Here is a 24,933-nt window from a genome sequence, read left to right on the forward strand (position 1 = left end):
TATTGCCGACTACTTCCCTCCCCATCTGCACCTCCCTGTTCCCTCTCTCCACTTTATTTTTGCAGATCACACCAACCATTCTCCCCTCCCTTGCATTAACACTTCTGCATTAATTATTACTATCTAACATAACACACCTTTTTGTTTATGATTTGTCTCCCCAGTCAGAACATAGGCAGGGATGTTGTCTATTTTGTTTGCTGCTGTAGCCCCAGCACTGGAACCATGCCAAATACATAGTAAATATTCAGCGAATATCTGTTGAATGAACAATTTCTATAGGAAAACCCCAAAAAGCTGGCCATAGTTTCTCTGGCAGGTCTAGAGCACATTCCCCTGTTGTTCAAATAAAGACAAAAATCCCTATTTCTTTTGGGTTAAAACAGAAAACAAGTATAAATCAACATGTACACACACAGAGAGAAATAAATGAGCTTACAAAGCTTATATATTCTACGATATTGAAAAACCACCTCAGCTGGCTTCTGGCATGGCTGCTAAGCTTGGGGAGAGGGATCATTGTCTCTCAGACCTTACCTCCCAGATCAACCTGAATGAGGGTCCTCACAATGCCTCTCCAAATTCCTACAACCCCTTCTCAGTTAACCTCTGTAGCAGCCCTTTCTAAATAGAGGGCAAGCCTTAGAAGGTACTTTTCTTTCTAAGCTGGCTTATCTGATACAGTATCTGAAATGGCTTTCCCATGTTCTTGGCATTAAAACACTTCTCTAGTCTGGGATTCCCAAAAGTCCTCCCTCAGTCTTGACACCATCTAATTCAATAGGTGTCTCCTTCAGCCTTCCCCAAGGCCACTGTCCTTGCGCCTCTAAAAGGCCCAGCAGTGCCCAGACCCATCTCTCTTTGCACTTGTAAATTCATGGAAGTCTTCTTCATTCATCACCCAGGTCTTTAAGCCTCTCAACTTTTTCAAAGTATTGTCTTAAGTCAGCACCTGGGCCTAGTCTCAATAGCAGTAACGAGGCCTCACTGGCAAATATTAATAATATCCCTTTCCTAGAATTATGTCTTTGCATGTCCACCTGATCACTTCTGAGCCTCTTGGAACTCTTCCTTTTTTGAAAACTCTTGGGGCTGGGCACGGTGGCTCACGTTTGTAATCCCAACACTTTGGGAGGCCAAGCCGGGCTGATTGCTACAGTCCGGGAGTTCGAGACCAGCCTGGCCAACATGGTGATATTCTGACTCTACTAAAAACAAAAAACATTAGCTGGGTGTGGTGCTGCACACTTGTAGTCCCAGCTACTCGGAAGGCAGAGGTAGGAGGATTGCCTAAGCCCAAGAAAGTCAAGGCTGCAGTGAGGTGAAATCGCATCACTACACTCTAGCTTGGGCAAAGAGAATGAGACTGTTTTAAAAAAAAAAAAGAAAGAAAGAAAAAGAAAGAAAACTCTTGGGTTTTGTGTCACAGCAAAGCTGGATTCCTTAGGTCCAATCAACAGGTTTTCAGCACCTTTGATTGGAAAACAATGGCCTTTTTCCTACCTATCTCTAATCTCTCTGGAGCCTTGCAGAATTCTAAACATTTTCCATTTCACAACTTTTATTGTTTCGATACCTTTGTTCTAAAGGGACATACATAATCACACTGCCAGTAACAGGCCATCACCCAACAAGATGTATCAGGGGAATGGGGCCTAGGGAGGATTTCTTACTACCTTCAGCAAGGAGGAAGGAGAACAGAACAACTCCAAACTCTCAGAGCTGCTGAATGGGGCATCCATACCAGAGGCCAACCATTCCACCCCTTGGCTGTGATTCAGTTGGATAAGGATCCTCTTGCTCTTGTTAACTTTACATCACAATACTTTATCATAATGGCAGCATATCCGCAAGAGAAGGGCTCCTGATTCTGCAAGGACAAAGGAGGTATTTGGCTCAGGAAAGCTTAGGTTCAGGTGACATTCTACCCTCTGGGTCTGAAATGTTTATTATCATTTGCATCTCTCTCTCTCTCTCAAACACACACACTTAAAACAACCTCAGTACAAATGAACGTCCTTTTCAAAATGAAGAAACCACAGTGACATTGATATCACCGAGCAAAGCAAACACAGCTCTTGGGTAAAGAGGCATTACCGGGTGCTTCCTTACTCTTCAAATCACTAACCAGTGTGCCCCTTTCAAATTATTGCAAAGTTTATTTTTATTTCTATACTCCCAGGCTTAGAAAGCATGTTTCTCTCAAAGGCTTTTCTTACACTATATCTGAAATGGCTTTTCAAAAAAGTAAGTTTCAGATTGTATGACATGCAAAATATACTAGCCGGTTGGCAAATAAACATGCAAGCGGATACCCATGGCTCCACGTCACGAGTTTTTGCCCTTTGTACTTGCATTTAGTGGTACTTCCTCCCATTCCCCTAATTCAGAACAGTCGTCTTCACCATTTAATTGGTTTGAGACTTAGTTTTCTAAACAGTCTTTTTGCCAATTTAGGATGAGATGAAGCGATAGTGGGACCCAACATTGGAACCTGGCATGGGGCTGAACTGGGGAGGGTCTGCTGCCACACTGTGGCCTGTAAACAGTCTTCTACAAACATGCCAACCTCGGAATCGGTACGCTGGTTTGAGATCATCTTGCTTTGTTTATCTAAACGGAAAAGCCAGACAGCAGATCTGATGGTGGTTATCAAGCCCTGTTATTAGGTTGACAGGGACCCACGCCGCCGGTGAGAGGCCCATCTACCTGCCCCAGTTCAGGGCTAATTAACAATTAGCCTTTTAACTCAGTTCCAAGAGATCAGTGTCTGTAAATCTAAATGCCAGTTTAACAAACAAACCTGCGAAGGAAACACTACTTCCATACTCTGCCCACATACTTTCCAACCTTAGGCAGTCTTGTCATCAATAATCCACAAGCTCCTTCCTAGCAAACATTAGTGCCAAGCAAAAAACTAAGAAAAATAAATCGTCTTCAAACCTGCCCTGGGTGTTGTGCAAGTTATCCAGCCTCCTAGGGATGGGGGTGTGGGGGTGCTTTCAAGGTCATAGAGGTCTAAGAAGGCCTGGAAACCAGACAGGTGGTATTCCTTAGCAGTAAGCCCATCCTGTAACTGCACCACCCACCCTCCTTGGGTATCCAGCCCGCAGTCACTGCCCCGCCATGTCTGTGCACCCATCTGTCCACTCATCGCTGAACACTGAGACCTCACTGGGATTTATCTATGGCTTAGTGGCTATGAAGGGCTGCTAAGTAGAAGGCACGGCTCTTCTGAGACACTTTCCAACTGGAGAATGGAATGGAAGAAAGGGAGAATGTACACTTAAACGTGATGAAAACCAAACCTAAAAGGAGAAAGCACACACACAACACAGACCAGGAAGCAGGGAAGATGAAGACTTTAGACCAAGTTTGCCCAACATGCTACGGCCACTGCACCTCTTACAGTCTTGGTTTCCTCACCTATTTAACAAACACAAAGTGTTCCCTCTGGACCAGGACTACTCTAATGTGCAAGGATCCTAGCTTCACAGCTGAAGGCAGGAAGGCCTAGGAAGGTTAGGAATCCTGCACAAAGTCATAGCTAGTCAATGGCAGAAAAGGGTTTGATCCCACCTGGCTCTAGGCTCTGCTCTTAGTCACTACTTTATACTCTGCCTTCTGTGTAGAGGAGAAAAGCTAGTCTGACTCAAACGAAGAAGACTTTGAGAACAGATTCTTGGAGCACGCTTATGGAAACGGATGTAACAGATCTGGGCTGGGCTGAGAATCACACTTTTATAAAAGGTTGCCCAAGTAGTTACCCTGAAGACCAGCCAGGTTTCAGAACCCCTAAGCTTCCTTCCAGATATAAAGCTATTTGATTCCTGAGTTGTACCCAAGCCCAGAAAGGGAAGACGGGCACTGGGGACTGAGACTACATCCACTTCCCACTGCTGCAGTACTTAATCTTTACCATCATCCTCCCAGGAGCCAGTGGGGGTGCTACAGATTCCCAGATCCCACACTATGGCTCCCAGGCTCACCCCTGGAGTGGGGAAGCAGTCTTCCCACCATCCTACCGAAAGAGTTAAATACATCCAAGATTCCCTTACTATCCTTGAAGAAATAAACCTACTGCTATCAATTCACAAGTGACTTCACACATGTACTACACACTTCCATTTGACTCCCACACTCCCGTCAAGCTGCTCTCAGAAGGATCTCTATTCCACAGCCATCCTTCTCTATCCAGCCTCATAACAACCAACCACCTCAGCAAGTCCTGAATAACCACTGCAGTGTAGGTCAGTCTGTATTTCTGGGGTTAGGTTCTAAAGTCTGCCTTTAGGGCAAAAGCCAAGTGTAACTTAAAATCACTCATGAAAATCCCTTAGCTGGAACCCCCGCCTTTGAAAAATCAAAAACCAAGAATTAACTTCTTGTACATTTCTTTGCTAAGCTTATAGCTTCTGTTTCCTCGGAGGCAGAAGACACCAAGGCCTGAGCAAGGAAGGGCAAAGGGTTAAAGAAAGGGATTTCTCCCTCTCCACCCTCAGCAGAAAGAGTTGATTTCACAGGTTAAATTGAGTGTATAATATCAGACTCTATCTATTGTATTTGCAAGGCATATGCTAGGTGCTAGCAGGCAAAGAAATGAATGTAAGACCCCTGCCCTCACACAACCTATAATCCAGTTGGGAGAGATTAGATCATCTCGTAAAGATAGTGGATATCAGTTAAGCACAAACCATTAGAATTGTCAGACACAACGTGCTACAGACATCCAAAGGAGTTAAGACATTGCTTTAGTGTAGAATGGGGAAATTTTAAACTGATTCTTAAGCTATGATTATATTCTTAAAATGGGCCAATTCAGCACTAAATCAGTGTTTCAGGCACAACTGACCCTGTCATCTAAGCCTACGACAGTATTTTCTGTTTTGTCTCACTATCCCTCTTGAAAATACCAAATAATTCACTGGCCTCACTGTCCACAGTAATATGGTGAGCCGAGGTCTTCAGGGAAGCATGCGCCACAATTCTGGTACTATTTGGTTATTAAAGCTTAAATTAAATCTCAATATATTGTTATGCTAAGAGAGTCTATATAACTGAGAACACAGGATAACCGCTTCTTTATAATAAAGGAATCCTTTTATATAAGCATTTAACCTGACTTCCTCAACAAATTATTTATACCATATAAATATGTTGACCCTTTTTTCCCCCAACCCTGTCATTACTTGCTCTCACACCAGCCTGTGTTAAAATTAAACTTGCCTATTTCTGCTTTCTTGCAGAGTCCTAAGACTTCCTGTAAGTCTTGCTGCCCGTTTTGGCTTTTTCTCTACTCTTAGCATTCAAGGTGACCCAGCAATCCCTGGAAGATGGCCCTGGGCCACATGGCACTCCGAGTGAATAAATGCAAGGAAGCAAGTGCTTAGGTACACATCCTGAATACAGCTCTGATTCTTGGCTAGCTATAGCCACACTTCACTGGGCTTTTTCAGAAGGGAATGGGGCGGGGGCAGGCAAAGAAGGACGGACCCAGAACTTGTTCCAAGGCCAGCTGGAATAGCATCAATAGTAAGAGTCCAGGCACCAATACTTAAATAGATAGCCCTGGCCTATGCATATAGGAAAGCAGTTTGATAAATCAACACAATATAGTACACTTCCAAAATTCAGACGCTTGCCGATTTCTCCAGGTCTGAAGAACATTTCTGACTTTTCTATTTAAAGATGGTACCAGCATGGGTCAGACACATCAAATTCAAATCCACATTCTGTTAAGATTCTGCTCAAGCTGAACTTTCAGCTTCGGTCTGTAAAGAGAGGCAGTTGGACTAGATAATCTCTAGTTCAGAAAACATGATTTTAAGAGACGGAACATGAGAAGTCTGAGAAAAGTCAAGAACAAACCTAGTAAGGGTCAGAACAGAACAGACAGTGGGCCTGGAGCATTTCTGGAAGACGGTGGTGATCAGAGAGAGAGACCCCATAAAGAAAATGATGGTTGGCAGAAATCCAAAATGACTTCATGAAACTATCTCTTATAGATCTCCTTCTTCTAGGTTCTTCCCTGTGGTCATATTTAGATCCATCTCTTCCCAGAAGAGCTAAGAGTGATGATTCATAGGCTGGATATACCCACCGTCATCATCATATACCTTCCACCTCTGGAGATGACTCAATCTTAACTACCTAAGAGAAATTAAAGAGTCCAAGGTGCTCAGCCCCTGACCTCAGTCACTCGGCAGACCAACTCGGCTGACCATTGAGTAATCTTTTGGAGTCTGAAACTTCTTTAATATAGAGCCTGAAAACCTGGATGAAGTTTTATGGTATCTACTTCAATTTTATAGTCTCCAAAGCTTTAGGAACACCCGACATGTTCTGAGGCTCTCTGACACAATATTATTCTGTCATAAAGTCATAACTAGAGTTTAAAATGTGACTGAATAGTTAAAGGCACTATAGAAAATTTAAACTACAAAAATTTATGTTAGGTCTTCTGTGATAGTGCATTTATCTGACGGTCCCATGCATCTTTGATATTTTACTTCTCCTTCCTCAAAGTCCCCTATTCATTAAACTCACTTTTGTTATAAGTCTAATTAACACCTATTAAAGTTAAGTTGCTTTGAACATGGGTTTCGTAAACATGACTGAGTTTAAAATATCATTACCCCAAAACAATAACCTTTGGCTTTACTCTGAGGCAATCTTACAATCACAGAATGTTTAAGACACCTTGTAAGGTACCTGACACACAGTAGGTACACAATTACTGCTTTTTAAATGATCATTAACAGCTACCATTTAGCAAGTACCCATGCCAGGCAGGCATTAAGCACTTTGCATATTATCTCTTAATCCTCATAATAACCCCAGTAAGCAGTAATATCTCCATTTTACAGATAAAGAAATTAAAGCTCAAAGTAAATTAACAGCTGCTAATAAAAGGCCAAGAAGGAATCTCAGCTTAGGTCTCTCTCCCAGCAGGTCCCTGAAAGACCCCCACTGAGTTTTTCCATAGAATTTAGGAAGCTGGTCCAGAAGTTTTCTCAATCTTACTGGCTCTGCCATTTACACCCACATTCTTTACTGTCAAAGGTGACAACTGACCTGTGCTATGGCCTGTGTGTGCTGGTTCTCCTGGGAAGACCAATGCTACTCCTGAAGCTGGAACACTTTACAAAAGCATGGGGGTGGGCAGCACGTGACATAAACCACAGCCTCTTTAAAGCGTGGACACTGCCTTTGGACTCTAGGAAACATACAGTCTTCCTTACATGGGGCCTCTCCCCTCTGTCAGCTGCTAAAAAGAGCATTTCTAGAAGGCACCAGACCCCACTGCAGGCTTATCCTTACCTCGGGAGGAGTTGCCTCAGCTCTAATACCAGAGAAGCCCAGCAGCAGTAACAAGTTTTAGCAAGCATGCTGCTAACCTTCACGACACAGATTCCTGGCAAAGTCACGTTTTGCAAATCTCCACTGCCAGGATATTTCTTGTCCCAGTACGTTCCCTTCACACTTTTTGCTTGAACAAGTATTTCAAGGAAGCCACCGGTTTCAGTGGGCCTCCGGTGCAGAGAGAGAATGCCCAGGAGAATGAATTCCCTCTGCTGGCCCACAATCATTTCTGCACTGACAAGCTCAAATTCTACACACCAAGTATTCCGAGACAATAAACGTCATCCATTATCTGAGTTAACAGGAACCTTTCATTTCAGATTTACAGCTTAACAACAATTATTTCTGAGAGAAAGCAGAGTATAAGCAGCTGGCCAGGCATACAGCCTCAGACCACCCTCCTAGAGCTTCCCCACCCCCAGCTAATTTCTGTGCTTCACCTAGCAGGTGTTACAGAAAAAAACTACTGACTAAAATTCAGGGGCTGCAACATTCACGAATTCCAAAGTTGTTAACCGCTGAAATCAAGAGGTTTCCTCCAGTTCTAAAATCCATTCGCCTCTCCTAAACACAAAGTCTCTTCACTGTGGCTGCACTTTGCTTTCTCCGGTCTGTTGGTCCTGGAAGGTCCTGGTTCAACTCAAGGCCTGGGTGGGGAGGGGAGACCTTTTGTTGCTAGAGCCTATTTTTCAGTAGCACAGATCAAGAATGCAGCCCCATAGCGATTAAGGCGACTAAGCGCCAAAATACCCTCTCCGGCTTAAATAGCTCGATCATGTGGGAACCAAACACTGTTTAAGAAATAAAAGGAGAGGCCCGTAGTGCCAGTCTCCACTTTCTCCTGGGAGGTTTACCGCTACGGTCGGGGGTTGTCCCTTTCAAACCTTGTTTGCAAAGTTCAGGCTCAGATCGGACATTTTGCTTTAACCCCTTGGCTGTGCCTGCCCAACGCAGGAGCCGAGCGGGTCTCGGGTGCGGCCGAGTACTTTGGGGGCTGGGCACATCACTCAGACTTGTTTTCTCAGCTGATCTAGCCCAGAGAACAGGTGCTTGGTTAATTTTTTTTTTTTTTTTTTTTCAGCCGCGTAAAAGTATATCCTAAGGAGCGCTCCCGCCTTGCTGGGAAAGTCATGCAGGACACATGGAAAGTGGCTTTCCAACTTGTGCGGGGCGCGCGAGTCTGCGAGGGAGACGGGGTGCACTGAGAGTTTGGAAAGGCCTGAACCATCCTGGAACTACGCTCCCTGCAAACCCACAGCAGAGCTGCGGTGACCCCGCACCCCACCCCCGCCCCAAACACACACGTGAAGCTCAGCAAAGCGTGCCACCTGCCGGGGTCTCAGCAAACATGCCCGGAGGGAAGGACCGGCGGAAAGCACTTTGTTTAAAACAGAAAAAAAAGTAAACTCTCCCGGGGCCCAGCCTAGCCCTCGGGTGCTCCTCCTTCCCGAGCTGAATGGGGGGAGGCGCCGCGCGGAGCGGGTCAGGGCGGGGAGCGGAGTTCGCTGAGCGCTGGGTGCGCCTCCGCCGGCCCGGGCGCGACCCACCGGCCAACTCCTCCCCGGGGCCGGCGGGAACAGGGCGCGCCCTCGCCTCTCCTCGCGCTCAGGCCGGCGCGCCGGTGGGGGTGGGAAGGGTCGGGGAACTCACAGCCGCTTGTCCTCGGGCTGCAGTTGCCAGTGCATGGCCAGCGAGAAGCCGAAGAGGCTCCCGGGGTCCCCATATTTCCGGATCACGTTGTCCTCCTCAGCGTCCAAGTTGAAGGCTGAGCCGAGCCGGGGCAGGAGCCCGGCCGACAGGTAGAGCAGGCACAGCTGCCCCGCGGCAGCCATGGGCGGACGCACGGGGAGGGGAGCGGGGACCTGCAGCGGCCGCCCTGCGCTCCGGACTGAGTCCGAGGCTGCCGCGCTGCTACCGCCGCGGCCACCTTCGCCTCCTCTTGCCGCTGCGCCCAGCCCCACCCCCGGGACGGGTCGCGCTCTCCGTCCGGCCGCTCCCCCTCGCGGGCAGCTCGCGACCGCTGAATGAGCCCGTTGTTCTCTGGAGACTCGCAGGCGTTTTATCAAGTGACGAGGACGCCGGCCCCGCCCCTCCCCACCCTCTCGCCCCTCCTTGCGCGCCGGCGGCCCGGCGCACCGCCCGCACCTTACCCGCCGGCTCTCGCCTCTCCAGCCGCCCGGTACCTGCCCGGAAGCCACGACGTAGGAGACCCGGAGGCGAGCTCGCGGCGAAGCAGCCCCACTCCGCCGCCCGCTCTGGAGAGAATTGAGGTTGCCGAGCAGCGCAGAGCAAGGGAGACTTTACTACCCGTTATAAAGAAAAGTGCAGGTGATGCACCGGGCCTCATTGCCTGAGCAGCCTGTTCTCGCAGATGTGGGCCCACGTACAGATGCATACGTCATTCATTCATTTCTACAGGTGTTTGTGGAGTGCTTAAGGCGTGCCCAACACTTCGGGACTACAGCTGTGTAGACTGTGCTGGGTCCTCAAAGACCTAACCCTCAAAAATGATCACAGCACACACCTTGATCGTGCTGTATAATGTACACAACCCAGCCATTACCTCAATTCATCCTAACAGTCCTACGAGGTGGGTGTTTCTTTTTGCAGATCAGAAAACCGAAGCTCCGCCTTGCCCCCAGATCACCTAGGATTTTGCCCAGGTGACCAGGAGAGCTTGTGGGAGAAGTCACACAAGTCAAGGATAGGTTGTTTAAAGTGGCGCCAGGAGCTCAGGCGATGATGCCTTTCTTTCCTAGCCCCGAACTTTAAGAACTAGTTGTGGAGAGAACTGCTGGGCCAAGAGACAGCTCCGAGTTCTGTGTGGGTGGCATGAAGGCTCCTGCCTCTAGGACATGAGGCGGGGCCCCAGTGAGATGTTGGCCCTAGGGGCAACCTTATCCTGCAGGGGTTCTTAACCCGAGGAGAGATAATTCATTCAAGGGTACTGTGAACTTGGATGAGAAAAAATTTACATCTTAATTTTCACTAACCTCTGACATTTAGCATGTTTTGCCATTACGAACGTAGACAACAAACTGCAGTAGCAGTAGGATAAGTATTTATGACTTAGTAATCACTAGAAACCATTGGTTTTACATCACATCACAGTTGTTGCAAATATCTCAAATTACAGTAGTTATTAGACAATTAGCCACATATGTCAATAATGAAGCATATATATTGCTCTAGCAGAAATTTTTAAAAACATTTTGTTAACTGTATTTCAATATTACTGGCTTTTTTGGTAACCTCTTGTGGTTTCTTTTATGTATTTAAAATCCTTATTCTGAGAAGAAGCCCATGGTTTTCAGCAACCTGCCAAAGGGGTCCCATGGCATGAAAAGGTTGGGACGTGCTGGGCTGAAGCCTCTGGAGTGCCTTGGGGAGCCCTCTTTGGAATCTGACATCCCTGCATTGGAAACACAAGCAGGGTGCAGCCCCAGGAAACAGCAGGAGCTGTGTGTGCACAGGGGTAGGGGGTGTCCTCTTCTTCACCTCAAGGAGTATTGAAGGGAACAGCATGTGCCACTCAGAAAAGCTGCGTGAACATCATCAAGGGTCCCCACAGGTGGTAGCAGCTGCCAGAGTAAGTCCCTCAGCATATTAGGGGTGTTTACCACTTCCTTTCCAATCAGTAACTCCAGTCAATTATAGTCCAAAGTGGGGTGCAGTGGGTTTAAATTCAGTAGATGATTTTGGAGAGCACACAGTTTTAACGAATACATCTTGATAAAGTTGAGAAACTATTGGAGAAATAATCTAGTAAACTAGGAAGTATTTGTAAAGTGATTTTTCATGCAAATAAGTTGCAAGTTAGCCTTTTCCCTTCATGTAAAATATGTACTATTCCAGAGAGATGGGGTCCACACTGTTATAGCCATAGTATAATGAACCTCACTGCAGAGTGTACTCAGCCAGGAGCCAGTGATGTGGCTGTAATGGTTGCTGAAATATTCCGAATTGGTTGATAAAAGCTGCTGCCCTTAGCTTCTCACGGGCAACCATCCCTGCCCTCTCCATTTTCCTGGGACTAAGCAACTTCCTCACAGCCTAGCAAATGAAAGTTTAAGCCCTTAAGCCCTGGTGCAGCAAGGGCTCCTTCTGCTTGGATATCCCCATGTCATACCAGCTGTTAACTATTCTGAATATCACCCCTTGCTTCTAAGAGGAATTCTGTGGACCATTCATTCCTGTCTTCCCAAGATGTGTTCAGTGGATGATGTATGAATGACCAGAGTTATTTACTTCATCCCAAACACAGATTGCGCTCAAATTGAAATTCTAAATAATATTAAATTTAAATATCACAACTACATGTATAGCACTACTGAAGCAAATTATGCTTGTGTGGGAAGAGGTTCAGATAAAGAAAAACAAGGCTGGGAGTCTTGTTCTGGGATATGTCAAGTGCCCATCGCAAATGGAAAACTTATTAGCCCAAGTCTCCTGCCTACTTGAAGTTGAGTCAAACTCTCACTCTTAACATAGATGCCAAAGATACTTGAAGTTGAGTCAAACCCTCACTCTTGACATAATTTATTTGAAGATTGTCAGCTCCTTCTGACTATAACAATCACATTTTGGCCAGGCGCGGTGGCTCATGCCTATAATCCTGGCACTTTGGGAGGTCAAGGTGGGCGGATCACCTGAGGTCAGGAGTTCTGGCCAAAATGGTGAGACCCCCCAGCCCCCCCCACACCCTGTCTCTACTAAAAATACAAAAAGCTGTGTCTAGTGGTGGGCACCTGTAATCCCAGCTACTTGGGAGGCCAAGGCTCGAGAATCACTTGAAATGGGGAGACAGAGGTTGCAGTAAGCCGAGATTGTGCCACTCTACTCCAGACTGGGTGACACAGCAAGACTCTGACGCAAAAAAAAAAAAAAAAAAAAATCAAGTTTTGTGACTCAGTCGTTTTTTCCATGGTAAAATAGAGTTGAGTGTTTTACAAAAGTGTCTTACAAAAAGGAGGTTTAGAGGTCATTCTGGATCCACAGAGGACATGTCAATCTCTGGGGCCAAAGGAATAAAAGAATTCAGAGCCCTAAAAATTATGAAGAATTCAGAGCCCTAAAAAATTAAAGACCTGGGGAGGGAGTACACAGTTTTAATGGGGAAAACAAAATCTGGGACAGGAAGATACTTGACTGGAACCAAAGGGAGAGAGACAGCTTGGTGATAAAGGTGTGCTGAGTATATAGGGCACAGGGCATATGCGTGTGTGTGTGTGCTAGCACACATGCCTACAAAATATATGCACGGTGCAAGAAGGGCCCTACAAATCCAGTTAACTGGCAAAACTGCATCTAAAAAAAAAATGCTGACTAGAAAACAAAATAACACATCACAGAAGAAATTTCTATAAACTGAACACTTAAAAGGCAGTGAAAGCTATGAATAGAGGCATTTGCTCAGGTGAGAGCTTTTGAATTCTTATGTTTTACCAGTACACTCTTCAAAATAAAATTACCTATTTGTCCTATAGCCCACCGTCTGTAGGGGAGCTTTCAAAATAATTTTAGAATATTGTTCACTCATGGAGAAGTCTGAAGAATCCGTGTCATGCCTAATATATTTTCCATTCCCTGAGACCTACTTTAATCATTTTGTTATCAAGTTCACTATTATATTGACTTCATCATCACCAACAGCAGACAATATATTTGCTTTTTTCATGCAACATAAAAACTACTTATCGGGCCGGATGTGGTGCCTCATGCCTGTAATCCCAGTACTTCTGGAGGCTGAGGCAGGCAGATCACCTGAAGTCAGGAGTTCGAGACCAGCCTGGCCAACTTGGCGAAACCCCATCTCTACTAAAAATACAGAAATGAGCCGGGCGTGGTGGTGGTGCCATAATTTCAGCTACTCAGGAGGCTGAGGCAGGAGAATTGCTTGAACCCAGGAGGCAGAGGTTGCAGTGAGCCTAGATCGTACCACTGCACTCCAGCCTGGGCGACAGAGCAAGACTCCATCTCAAGAAACTAGTTATTGAAAACATCTCTTTATTCTCCTTCTGTGGTTACATTATCCCAACAGTTTTACATATTTCCTGGAACCCTCTAATGTGAGGCCATCCATGAGAGTGGGTAGCACATGGTCTCTGGAACCTGAGTTCCTTATTTCGGATCCTGCCTCTGCTCCACACTGGCCACATGGGCATTTAATCTCTCCATGTCTCAGTTTTCCCAGCTGTAAAGTGGAAATAATGACATGTCATCTACCCCTCAGTAGTTGCCTTTTCTTAAGGATTAGTAGAGTTGATGTTATCTAAAGCCCTTAGAATGTTGCATCAAAACCAGATCCCACCTGTGTACAGTCTTTCAAGATATGGCTTTTATGAGCTATGCATTGACCACAATATACTTATAGTTTCGTGAACTAAACTTAATAAACTAGGCATTCTTCTATTCAATGGCAGATTTTTTGTTCCAGAGAAAGAAAGAGTTTTCCCATACTGTTTTTTTGTCTTTTTATATTAGTGTTCAGAGTTTTCTCTTCTACACTGAAACTTCATGCTTTTGTGTTTAAAAAAAAAAAAAGTGACACTTTATTCACTCTAAGTCACAGACCATTTAATAGGGGCAAACCTGCCTTTGGTTGGGATCAGGAGACTCCATACTGCCAGCTGTTCCTTATAACATCCAGATCTATTTTGAAGTAAATTGCATTTCAGTGTTCCTAATTCACTTACAATGAGCTCATTAAAATGTGACGTATTTCACGCTGCCATTTTAGGTGGGCAAACTTTTTTCAAGTTTGTTTTGAGGGAATTTTTCTAAGCCAGGAAGCCACATTTTGCCAGCCAGAAATAAACTCCAACCTTAAATGAATCAAGTTAAATCTAAAACTGAGTTCACAGGGCTGGGGTGAAATCCCCCACCTGGCAAATTTGGTTTTCCATCCCCATCTTCATTAGAAACAAACGTGAAGCTATGTACATCTCATGCCACACACAATGCACTCTTGAAAGACCAAAGATGGAGTAGACATTTTAAAATGAAGTTCTTTAAAGAAAAAAATTCATTGCTTTCTATAAAAATGTCTTCTGTGGAAAAAAAAAAAAAAAAGGCTGATTTTGAGTTAGGACTTAAACCAGTGATCTGTGGAGTGTATTAGGTGAGATTAAAGCAAACACGCTTAGACTCACCCTCTTCCCGACCGAGGGCTTAGAGCAAGTTACCCAACTTCTTTAGGACTCAATTTTTTTTTTTAGACTGAGTCTCGCTCTGTCGCCCAGGATGGAGTGTGATGGTGCGATCTCGGTTCACTACGAACTCCGCCTCCCGGGTTCAAGCGATTCTCCTTCCTCAGCGTCCTAAGCAGCTAGGATTACAGGTGTGTACTACCATGCCCGGCTAATTTTTGTATTTTTAGTAGAGACGGGGTTTCACCATGTTGGTCAGGATGGTCTCGAACTCCTGACCTCATGATCTGCCCACCCTGGCCTCCCAAAGTGCTGAGATTACAGGCATGAGCCACCTCACCTGGCCTAGGACTCAATTTTCTAATCTGTAAAATAGAATTCTTACCTCATCAGGTTGTTACAAGGATTAAATGAGATTATGTGAGGTATGTAGTACAATGTCCACTATTAAATGCGTGCTGAATAAAATAGTAGCTGTGAAAATTAAGGTGAAGAAAGCATACTAGTAAATATAACAAGAGAGGACTTCAAATAATGGAGATTAAACATAGGGAGAGGGAATATGCAAATGAGATTACTTGTGCTCCATATTCACGTCATTTAAATGGTCAGGATAAACCATTCCTTATCATTATAGCTTGGCAAATATAGTCGTCTCTCAGTATACACAAGGGGTTGGTTCCAGGACCCCTGCACATAACCAAAATCCATGCATATCAAATCCTGAAGTCTGCCCTGAAAATCTGCATGTAGACAAAGTCGGTCCTCCACATTTGCTGGATTCATCCTGCAAATACTGTATTTTCAATCTAAGAGTTTGTTTGAAAAAATCCATGTGTAAGTGGGCCCCTGCGGTTCAATCCCATGTTGTTAGAGGGCCATCTATAATCTCTGTCATATGATAGTTTCCTGGTGCCAAGATCTGCATAAAAACAAGTTTGTGCTTCACTCTGGGTCTGAACCATTTCTGTCTTTTGCCAGGATTTGGAGAATTAACAGTGGGTCCCAAACTCTGTGTCCACCTGAACTTCAAAAGAGACAAACAGTCCAGAGGACAAGCCAGCTAGGAGGCCTGGGGGGATACAGAGACAAAAGCAGAGGGACATTACTGAACACGTCCTTATCACCCCCTGCTCAGCCAATGAGAATGTTAGCGCTATGAATTATCCCAAATCACAGCCAACTTATCGTTATTTTGTTTGGAGCTTTATCTTCTTGAATACATCTTGCTGCTAATATTAAAGCAGCTTATACTACTTAAAATAAGCTGACAGGATGGTTACGAGAACATGTCACTTGATAGGGAAATTGAATCTTGAACTTGAAAATTTCTTCAACATTTTTTAATCTGGAAAGCAAGTCACTGGCACATGAAAAGTTAAGTAGTCACTATATTTATGTGTCCCTTCTTATGGCACATTAACAAAACATTTGAAGCAATGCAATAAATTCTGCCCTGTGAACACACTACTCTATAGAACAAATAACAAAGAAAAGAGGAAAAGAACATAGAAATCTGAACCACCTAATAGCCGAGAATGTCCCTATTGCAATGGCTTTGTTGTCCCAGATCACATGCCCAAAAGTGAAGGGCCAAACGTTTCTGCATTATACAACATATTTCTGAACTTTCCCTGGTGAAACAGGAGAAAAATGCGTTCACAGATACTTATATCACATTTCATGTTCAAAAATCTTTTCAAACACTAAAGTCAGTGCATCTCCACAAAGCAAAAGCCAGTGTCCTAATTTTATGCCTGGAGACACTAAAGCAGGGACTTTTCCTAAAAAGAATGTCAGTTTCTCTGACCAAATTAAAATTTGAGATTTCCCGACTTCTGATTTCATAACCCAGACCACTCCATTGAACCCTTCTTCAGCCTTGGCAGACAAATTCTCCATGGAGACCAAATCTCCTGCTTCCCAAACAAGGAACTGTAGCAGTTTGCAAAGTGTGATCTTGAGCCAATGTGTTTTCTGGCAGGGAAAAAAAACACCAGTAACACGTTGTCAGTTAGGTTGGGATGTTCAGGCGTTATAAACACATGCTACTTGTTCATCCTGCTTACAGAAGGATGCAAAGCACAGAAAGGCTACTTAGGGGGATTTGTGCCCCCACTTAATCCAATAAACCAGAGTGAATTTTTTCAGCCTTGGACCCTACTAGGAAATAGAGCCTCCAATCCATTGCCCCAGAAGTTTACTTTCCCTGAGTAGCCAACCCACCCCAGTTGCTGCTGGTTACAGAAACAGTTGGGTAAATGCCACGTTGGTTTAAAAGGAGGTAAGAGTATGGGAGACAGTCACCTCTTTGATTTTGAAGGGCTTTTAGAATTTCCTAATTTACACTCTGTAAATAACCAAAATGCATCTATTTCTCTGAGACTTTCCTTATGTGCTGACTACAGTCAGCTAGCGATGTCTTTAGTGCTTATAAACAGTTCTCATCTGTATTTTTAAAATAATTCAAGTGCAGGGAAAATAAATTGAGTGTTATGTGTATTTTGAAAATATACTCCAAAGTTGAAACATTTTCAAATGTTAATTAAAAGGATTTATAGCTATAGATTATACTCCAGCCATCAGCCACTTATATAACAGTGAAACAGTAAAAGAACTAACATAGCAAACTTCATTTTTAAAGAGCCTTTAGCCTGCACGTAAGCTAGGATAATTTTAGAGCACTGAGAAAATATGCAAAAACAACAATCATGTAGTTTTTGCAACTAACTCTGGGATTAAAGGGAAAGTATGTAAACAATTAACTATGTTTTGTTAAAGATTTATATGAGTGTTGTGACCTGACCAAGACAGAGTTGTTCCCAGCCTCCTCAGACCCTCATTGGCGCCCAGATGTCTATGGTCATTGGTCACCTCTTGATCCCAACCCTCTCTTCTTCCCTCTGCCTTTAACATAGAACCTGAAATTTGTACTGACTTAATATGGTACTTTAAGATGCTAGTCCACCATCTTCTCTGTTTACTGAATCTCCAAATAAACCTGCTTTTCCTCCCACCAACTCTTGCCTCTCAAATTTTGGCTTTTGGGCAGCAAGTAGCAGAATCTAGGTTTGGTTACACTTACGATAAATTCAAAGCGGAAGGTGGGCATTAAGTAGACACTCTTTCCATCTGCCCCAGCTCTCCCTTCCTAGTCAACAGTCTGCATATCCCTCTCTCTTATCTCACACTGAAGGACACTGTGATTTATTTGCCTACATAGATGCCTATTATTAAATCCTTAGTTCCTTCAGAGTAGGGACTATGCCTTGGTCATTTTTCTATGCCTGATGCCAAACACTGGCCCTAGAGTACAGAAGCTACCAAACAATCACTATGTTACCAAAGGGTTTTTACCAATCATCATTTTTATGCCAGAAGACTTCTTTGAACTTGAAAGGATTTTTTGTTGTTGTCGTTATTTTTAGAAAATGTGTCATCCTTGCATCACATTCTTAAAATGGAGCATACCCAACAGTGTACTTTATCCAAAGGGTACATGCTGTCTACATAGGTAATTCTCATGGAAATGAAAAACTGCATCAAGTCAGCTGATTACCAAGGCACCATTTTGGACTCAAGGTCTCTGGTGCTATAATGCTGTCAACAATCCAAAGATATCGAGGAAAAAGTTAAGATGAGCTGCATAATCTAGAATGGAAATTCCTAGCGCAGGACTTTGGGGAGGTTGGAGGGAAAATGGGGAGAGGAGAGTAGATTGGAAAGGGGGCCATGATGACCACAAATTGAGAAGCCCTTTGAACAAAGCAGCAGAGTTCTGGGAGGGGTAGATTCCCTAAATTGGGTAATGTATTTGTTTCACTCTTTGGTCTCCTGTGCCAAGATACTTATAAAGCTACCATCTTCAGTGTGTCCCCTCCTTTAGTCACCATACAAAGACATGGTAACATGAACTGGAAAGTAAATGGTTGAGATGATAGACTCCTCTAACCATTTCTCCCTCCATTGTCCAACCCACCCAATGGTAAATAACTGGGTCAGTCTCTGAACCCTGCCCTCTCCCTATTCTAACTGTACATATCCAGATGATAAGAGGCTCAATGCCAGCAAGGTCTTCTCAGGAAAATATTTGGGAGAAAGCATACATTGAGTATCACAGCAGACATGGCTGAGGTTTATGAGCTTGGAGAATACTTCAAGTGTGCCTTTTCATTGCAATGAAAATGAAAAGACTGAAGGAAATGGCCTCTGTTCACATCTGCAAGGATGATATGATATCCTTCAAAGCCACAGCTATAGTGTACACAGAATTCTGTAGACATCGGAGATGTGTGAAGGAGTATGGTTATAGTATGAGATAGCAGACCATGATGTGAGGAATGGGAAGAGGCATCCAATGTGTGAGTCCCAGAATTTAATATTTATGGGCTCTGTTGTTTTACCTAAACATCAATTTTCTCTGTGATTTATTCAAGCTTGACAGTAAAATTTCCAGCCAAGAGTTATCCATTTGAAAGTTAGGTTATTACTCTCAGTCATATATTCCATTTAATGGATCTCTCAAGTGTACTGAATATTATTAAGTACTGAGTTCATGATAGAATTAAAAGCCATGGGCCAGGCGCAGTGACTTATATCTGTAATCCCAGCACTTTGGGAGGCCGAGGTGGAGGGATCACTTGAGGTCACTTCGAGACCAGCCTGGCCAACATGGTGAAACCCCGTCTCTACTAAAAATACAAAAAATTAGCTGGGTGTGGTGGTAGGCACCTGTAATGCCAGCTACTCGGGAGGCTGAGGCATGACAATTGCTTGAACCCAGGAGGTGGAAGTTGCAGTGAGCCGAGATTGGGCCACTGCACTCCAGCCTGGGTGACACAGTAAGAGTCTGTCTCAAAAAAAAAAAAAAAAAAAAAAAAAAAAAAGAATTAAAAGCCATGTTGGTGGGGAGAAGAGCACCAACAAAACCAAATTTAGAGCCTATGTTCTAAGAAAAACCAAGCCTGGCAGAGAATATGGCATCTTTTGAATAAGGAATATGCCTTTTTTTTTTTTTTTTTTTTGGGATTATGTGAAGGTTTCTATAGAAAAGAAACCTTTTTTTTTCCATTTTTCGGTAAGATAAATGAAAAATGACTTGATTTAGAATACTGAATTCTTTTTCTAAGGTCAAAAGAAAGTGTTTGAGGCAGATTCAAGATGGCTACAGATTTTTTGACACTCCTCTCATTAAGAAGTGGGGTCTACCTCCCTTTCCCTTGAATCTGAACTGGCCTTAGTGACTTTCTTGACCAACAGAAATTAGCAGACATGATGACCTGGGAATTTCAGGACTGAAATATAAGAAATCTCATGTCTTATTCCTGGGACTCTTGGGAATGCATTCTTGAACCTTGAGCCACCATGTAAGAAGCCCAGCTTCCATGGTGGAGTAAATATGAGGCCACATGGAAAGGGAGAGGTCCAACTGAGCCCACCCTGCTAGCTGTCCAGGCCAAGGCTGTGGAAGTGAAGCTGTCTTGGAATCTACAAACCTGCCTACCCACCGGTTGAATAACCGAGTATCCCCAGCTGACACTAAACGGAGCAGAAGAACCACCCAGCCTGAATCACAGACTCACAGACTCACAGATTTAAGAGGTATTTATAAAATGGTTGTTGCTTCAAGCCACTAAGTTTTAGGACAGTCTATGATGAAGCAATGAATAGCCAAAACAGATATGGTGTAAAGTTCCCACAAGGGACTCTTCTGATGGTAGCTGTCAGCTTCTATTCAGCTGGCCACCTCCTCTGCCATTGTCACAGTGGGAGCAAGTCTGAGTGCTAGGCCAGGGTCTACAAAGAAATTGAGTCATGCTCTTTGAGAAGTGAGATCAGTTATGCTGGCTAAAAAGGGACTAAAAATTGGGGGTGATGACTTTATGGCTCCATGACTAATTCCTAACCACTCAATAATAGGTCCAAGGCATGTGCCACTGGGATAGGTTTTACACACTTCCCCCAAGCCTCTTGTTTAGGGTGGGGATGGGAGATAGCTGGAAACAAAAGCCGCTCTGTCTGACATCGTGTGGTTGGTGATGGCTTCCATGGATCCACACAGTGCTCCCTGACCCACTTCATCTTTATTTTAAAGAGTCTTTTCCAATCCTTAGTTGTTGTTAGCATTAAACATATCTACGATCACAAAGAATCTGAAAACAGCACTGTAGAGTTTCTGGTGGGCAGGAGGGCAAGTCCCGAAGTGTCAATTCAACACGGAGCCTAAGAACTCCAGTACAAGGGAGGCACAAACTTAAAAGTTCTTCCACCAAAGTCTCAGCCTACCTCTTCATTAAAGATTTTGTGTGTTTTCCCCCCTCTCCAGCTCTAGTTTCATTTTGTGAAAAGGTTCACTGCCTTATGTGCCATGAGCAGACAGGCTTATCGAATGAACTGTAAATCTAATCAGTTTGGCTCAGGGGTTTCATGGGAGCCATGTAAACAATAGCTGGAGTTGTGTTAAGCTTCAGTGACTCCAACTGATTCCCAGTTTGGTTCATTTGTGAAGAACAGTTGGAGATACAAAGCCAAGCCCATTAATTTCTAAAGAGCAATTCTAAGAGAGGAATGAGCTGTCATCCCCAGAAGATTTTCACTCCAAGCTCTAACTACAGGATTTTATTTATGGTATAAGGTGTGTCTTCCAGTTACTGTTTCCTTCCATTTCTCCAATATTCTGTATTTCTAAGGCGATCCTGGCAACTCTTGTTGAAATTGGAATCCTGTGGAGGAATTGAGCAGAGAACTTCTCCAAGTTCCTATAGTCTCTAAAATAGTGATCAAAGCATGGTCCTGGATCCCCCACCTGTGTTTTCTTTAAAATGTAATTGTGCCCTAGGTTACTTCTGACAAATGGACTTAATTAGTTTCAGTTCTAGTTCTCATTCAATACTTTTACAGAAACACATTTTTGATTTTAATTTCACTCTCAAGACTGTAAAGTTTATATAGTTATAGTGCTGAAGTCACACCAGTTTTTAATCTCCCAAATTCACACATACTTAGTTTCCAGATGGAAAAATGAATATTCACCACAGCTCTATTAGGAATGCCAATTTCCCATCACTCCCTAGCACTGGGCGATGCAGTTATAATACTGTGTTAATTTAAGACATCTTCTGGTCCTCTGAGCCTTGTATTTACATACTAGCTGAAACTGCAAGTGGAAATGAATGGAGCTGATGATATTTGCCTTATCCCAATCTTTCTGTGAGGAGGAGAAAAACACTTGTGCTTCAGATAAGCAGATGTGAAAACACTTCTCACTAATCAAAATGTTTACCACTAGGTTATAAGAGGCTGCCTTTTTAGAAGCAGTGAACCTGATATGTATACTTAGCAATATCAGTCTATTTAGTTTGACAAAACCTTAGAGCAGAATTTTTGCAGCTTAGTTCAGGATGATCACTAGCAAAGTCACACTTCATTTTTTGTTGAACTCAGATCCAAGAAGGCCTGGTGTGTCTATTTCAGTATAGACTCTCACACCAATATATTTATGCTTCAAGTCACTACACCCAGAAGTGATGCGGCGGGGGGAATGCAAAGAACATCACTGTAAGATTCACAGAATGATCTTTGTAAAATATTTTATATTGAATTGAGGAAAGTTTCATTGGAATTAATTAAATTAAGTCTCTAATATTCTGGAAGACAGTAAAAATCATGCAATTGTTCTCAATTTGATCCCAGGCAGTTGGAAATATTCATAATAGGAAATTCATGAAATAATACATATGAAGATGACAGAAAATTACCAATGTGATTCTGTAAAGAGCTTGGCACAGCAACTTGCCTAATTTCTTTCTATAATAAAATTATGGCCACATAGACTGATAGAAAGTGACTAGGAAATCCATCTGTATTTTCTTGATTGAGACCATTGTGCTAGAAAGTTAAACACTGCATGTTCTCACTCATATGTGGAAGCTAAAAATGAGTTGATCTCATAGAAGTAAAAGTAGAACAGAGGTGACTAGAGGCTCAGAAAAGGAGGGGGAAGGCAGTCATAGGGAGAGATTTGTTAAAGGATACAAAATTACAGCTAGATAGGAGGAATAAATTCTGGTGTTCTATATCAGTGTAGGATGTCTACAATCAATAACATATAGATTCAAATAGCTAGAAAGAGGACACTAAATGTTCCCAAAGCAAAGAAATGATGTTTGACATGATGAATATGGTAATTACCCTATACCATGATACATTATATGTATCGAAACATGTCTGTTATATGTACAGTTATTGTCAATTTAAAAAAATAAAATTTTAAAAATGGCTTAATAAAAAGACCACTGTGATTGTAAAATTCACAGAACTCTGCCTGAAACTAGCTTAAGCTATATAGTTGGTATTCAACAAAAGGTTATGGAATTAATTGTGACAATGTAACTATTTTGTAGAGTATTTACCTTGTAGTAGATACTGTTCAAAACATTTTACGTTGATTAGTTCTTTAAATCCTCACAATAGCCTGTCTCATAAATACTCTTAGTGGTGCCATTTTATATACAAGAAAAGTGAGGAGCAGTGGGGTCACATAAGCCCCCCACATGATACAGCTCAGAAGTGTTGAAGCCAGGACTTGATCCCAGGCAAGCTGGCTCCAGAGCCTGTGCAAGCAACCCTCACTCTCAACTGCTTCCCAGAACCTGGGACTCTATAGGTTGCCAATCAAGAAAAAGTATACTCTTTGACTTTATTTTGGTATGAGTTACAGTTATGGCTTATGGATTCAACCCAAAAGGTAGTAGTGTTCCGTGGGACAGTATCCACCTGGGATATTCAGAAAAAAGTCTCATGGAGTTCATTTGTACAATCGATCTTATTTAATATCAGTATTTATTAGGTAGATAAAAAGTGTTAGAATATATGCCCCCGACTTTTATATGACAAGAAATTTAGAAGAATTAATATTCTGGGAGATAATGAAAATTCACTCTCAGAAAGTGGGGAGAATAGTTCTATGAACACTATTCAGTTCACTTAGGATGTACCAGATATTTATCAATCACAGTACCTGATCAGTTGCTCCCAGCTGCATGTTCTTTGAATGACAATTTCACATGCCCAGCACGATGAGGGACATAGGTGAACACCCGACCCAAGGTGCTAGGTCACTCTTGAGCCTCAGTCACTCCACAGGCTGGAATGAAAAAATGAGCTGGTCCTATCAAATCCTCACTCGTGGGAATTTGCTTTGAAAGACAGAATGACCCAGTTGGCAACCATAACTTAAGCTGGAAAGTTACGATGTGGGGAAAGGAGAAGAGAGATCATTGTGACCAAGTGCATGTGCAAGCCAAGGCCACGGAGGACAGGAGCTTTGAGGGAGCAGAGCAAGGTGGTCACTGTAGAGAGACGAATGAGATAGAAATGCAGAGTGAAAGAGAATAGGGGAACGGGAGGAGACGCACATGAATGAACATGAGAGGCCGGCAGTGGCCCTGTGCCAAGCTGCCAAGATTTCTGGTGGCTCCAAGGTTCCGTCGTGGTCCACAAGGACCCTTACAACAAGCCCCATGGCCTTAGATAACTCAAGAGGGTCTCTGTTCCTTGTGAACAGAAAAACCTAATACAAAAAGTAGATGAATAAAAACGGTTAACTTTTGGGCAGAATCCTTCCACCCAAAAATAAGTTAAGGAAATATTAATGTGGAAAAAGAAAAATGACCTAAAATTAAGAATAATTTACCTATGTGGGAGCATTGTTTAAAAAAACCAATATAATGTTGGCCTATATGAAAATGAATGTATTATATAAATCATGATTTTCAAAGAGCTGGGGTTTTTGTTCTTTTAAAATCAGATCTTACATAGCACACCGTCTCATTTTAGTCATCCTTTTAAGAAAAGACATAGGGCTTCTGACAAGGGTTCCAATAATAATCAAAATTATTAAGGTATGACTTATAAGTAAAGGCACAGGGAATTGGTGCTATGTGGTCTAGAGAGAAGAAAGCTAATGGTGATTTCTCTTTTATCTTTAAGAATATTGGCTGAGGTGTGAGGATTTCTTGAGCCCTGGTGTTCGAGACCAGCCTGAGCAACATAGTGAGACCTTGTCTCTACAAAAAATAATAACAATAAATTAGCTGGGCATGGTGGCACTTCCCTGTAGTCCCAGCTACTTGGGAGGCTGAGGTGGGAGAAAGGATTGCTTGAGCGGGTGAGGTCAAGGCTGCAGTGAGCCGAGATTATGCCCCTGCACTCCAGCTGGGGCAACAGAGCAAGACTCTGTCTCTTTATTTAAAAAAAAAAAAAAAAAAAAAAAGAATATGGAAGAAGCTGGGCATGGTATCTCACATCTGTAATCCCAGTACTTTGGGAGGTCAAGGCAGGAGGATCACTGAGCTCAGGAGTTTAAGACCAGCCTGGACAACATAGTAAGACTCTGTCTCTACAAAATAAATAATAAACAAAC

The 24,933-nt window shown here is 43.2% G+C and overlaps 2 protein-coding genes across 4 annotated transcripts in view; one reads left to right on the forward strand and one right to left on the reverse strand.

The window, feature by feature from the left end:
- Positions 1-9,423, reverse strand: part of ITGA6 (integrin subunit alpha 6) — a 79,457-nt gene extending 70,034 nt beyond the window's left edge. For all 3 annotated transcript variants that reach the window (XM_050751321.1, XM_050751323.1, XM_050751322.1), the window contains exon 1: positions 9,013-9,423. In XM_050751321.1, the coding sequence (XP_050607278.1) occupies positions 9,013-9,194 (182 nt within the window). In that variant the 5' untranslated portion in view covers positions 9,195-9,423. The remainder of the gene's footprint in view (positions 1-9,012) is intronic.
- SLC25A12 (solute carrier family 25 member 12) overlaps positions 1,163-24,933 on the forward strand; it is a 671,031-nt gene continuing 647,260 nt past the window's right edge. The window contains exon 1 of the mRNA XM_050751344.1: positions 1,163-1,166. The gene's annotated coding sequence lies outside the window, so the exon portion shown is untranslated. The remainder of the gene's footprint in view (positions 1,167-24,933) is intronic.

The sequence above is a fragment of the Macaca thibetana genome, chromosome 12 (assembly GCF_024542745.1).
Source record: "Macaca thibetana thibetana isolate TM-01 chromosome 12, ASM2454274v1, whole genome shotgun sequence".
In the NCBI taxonomy this organism is placed as follows: Eukaryota; Metazoa; Chordata; class Mammalia; order Primates; family Cercopithecidae; genus Macaca; species Macaca thibetana.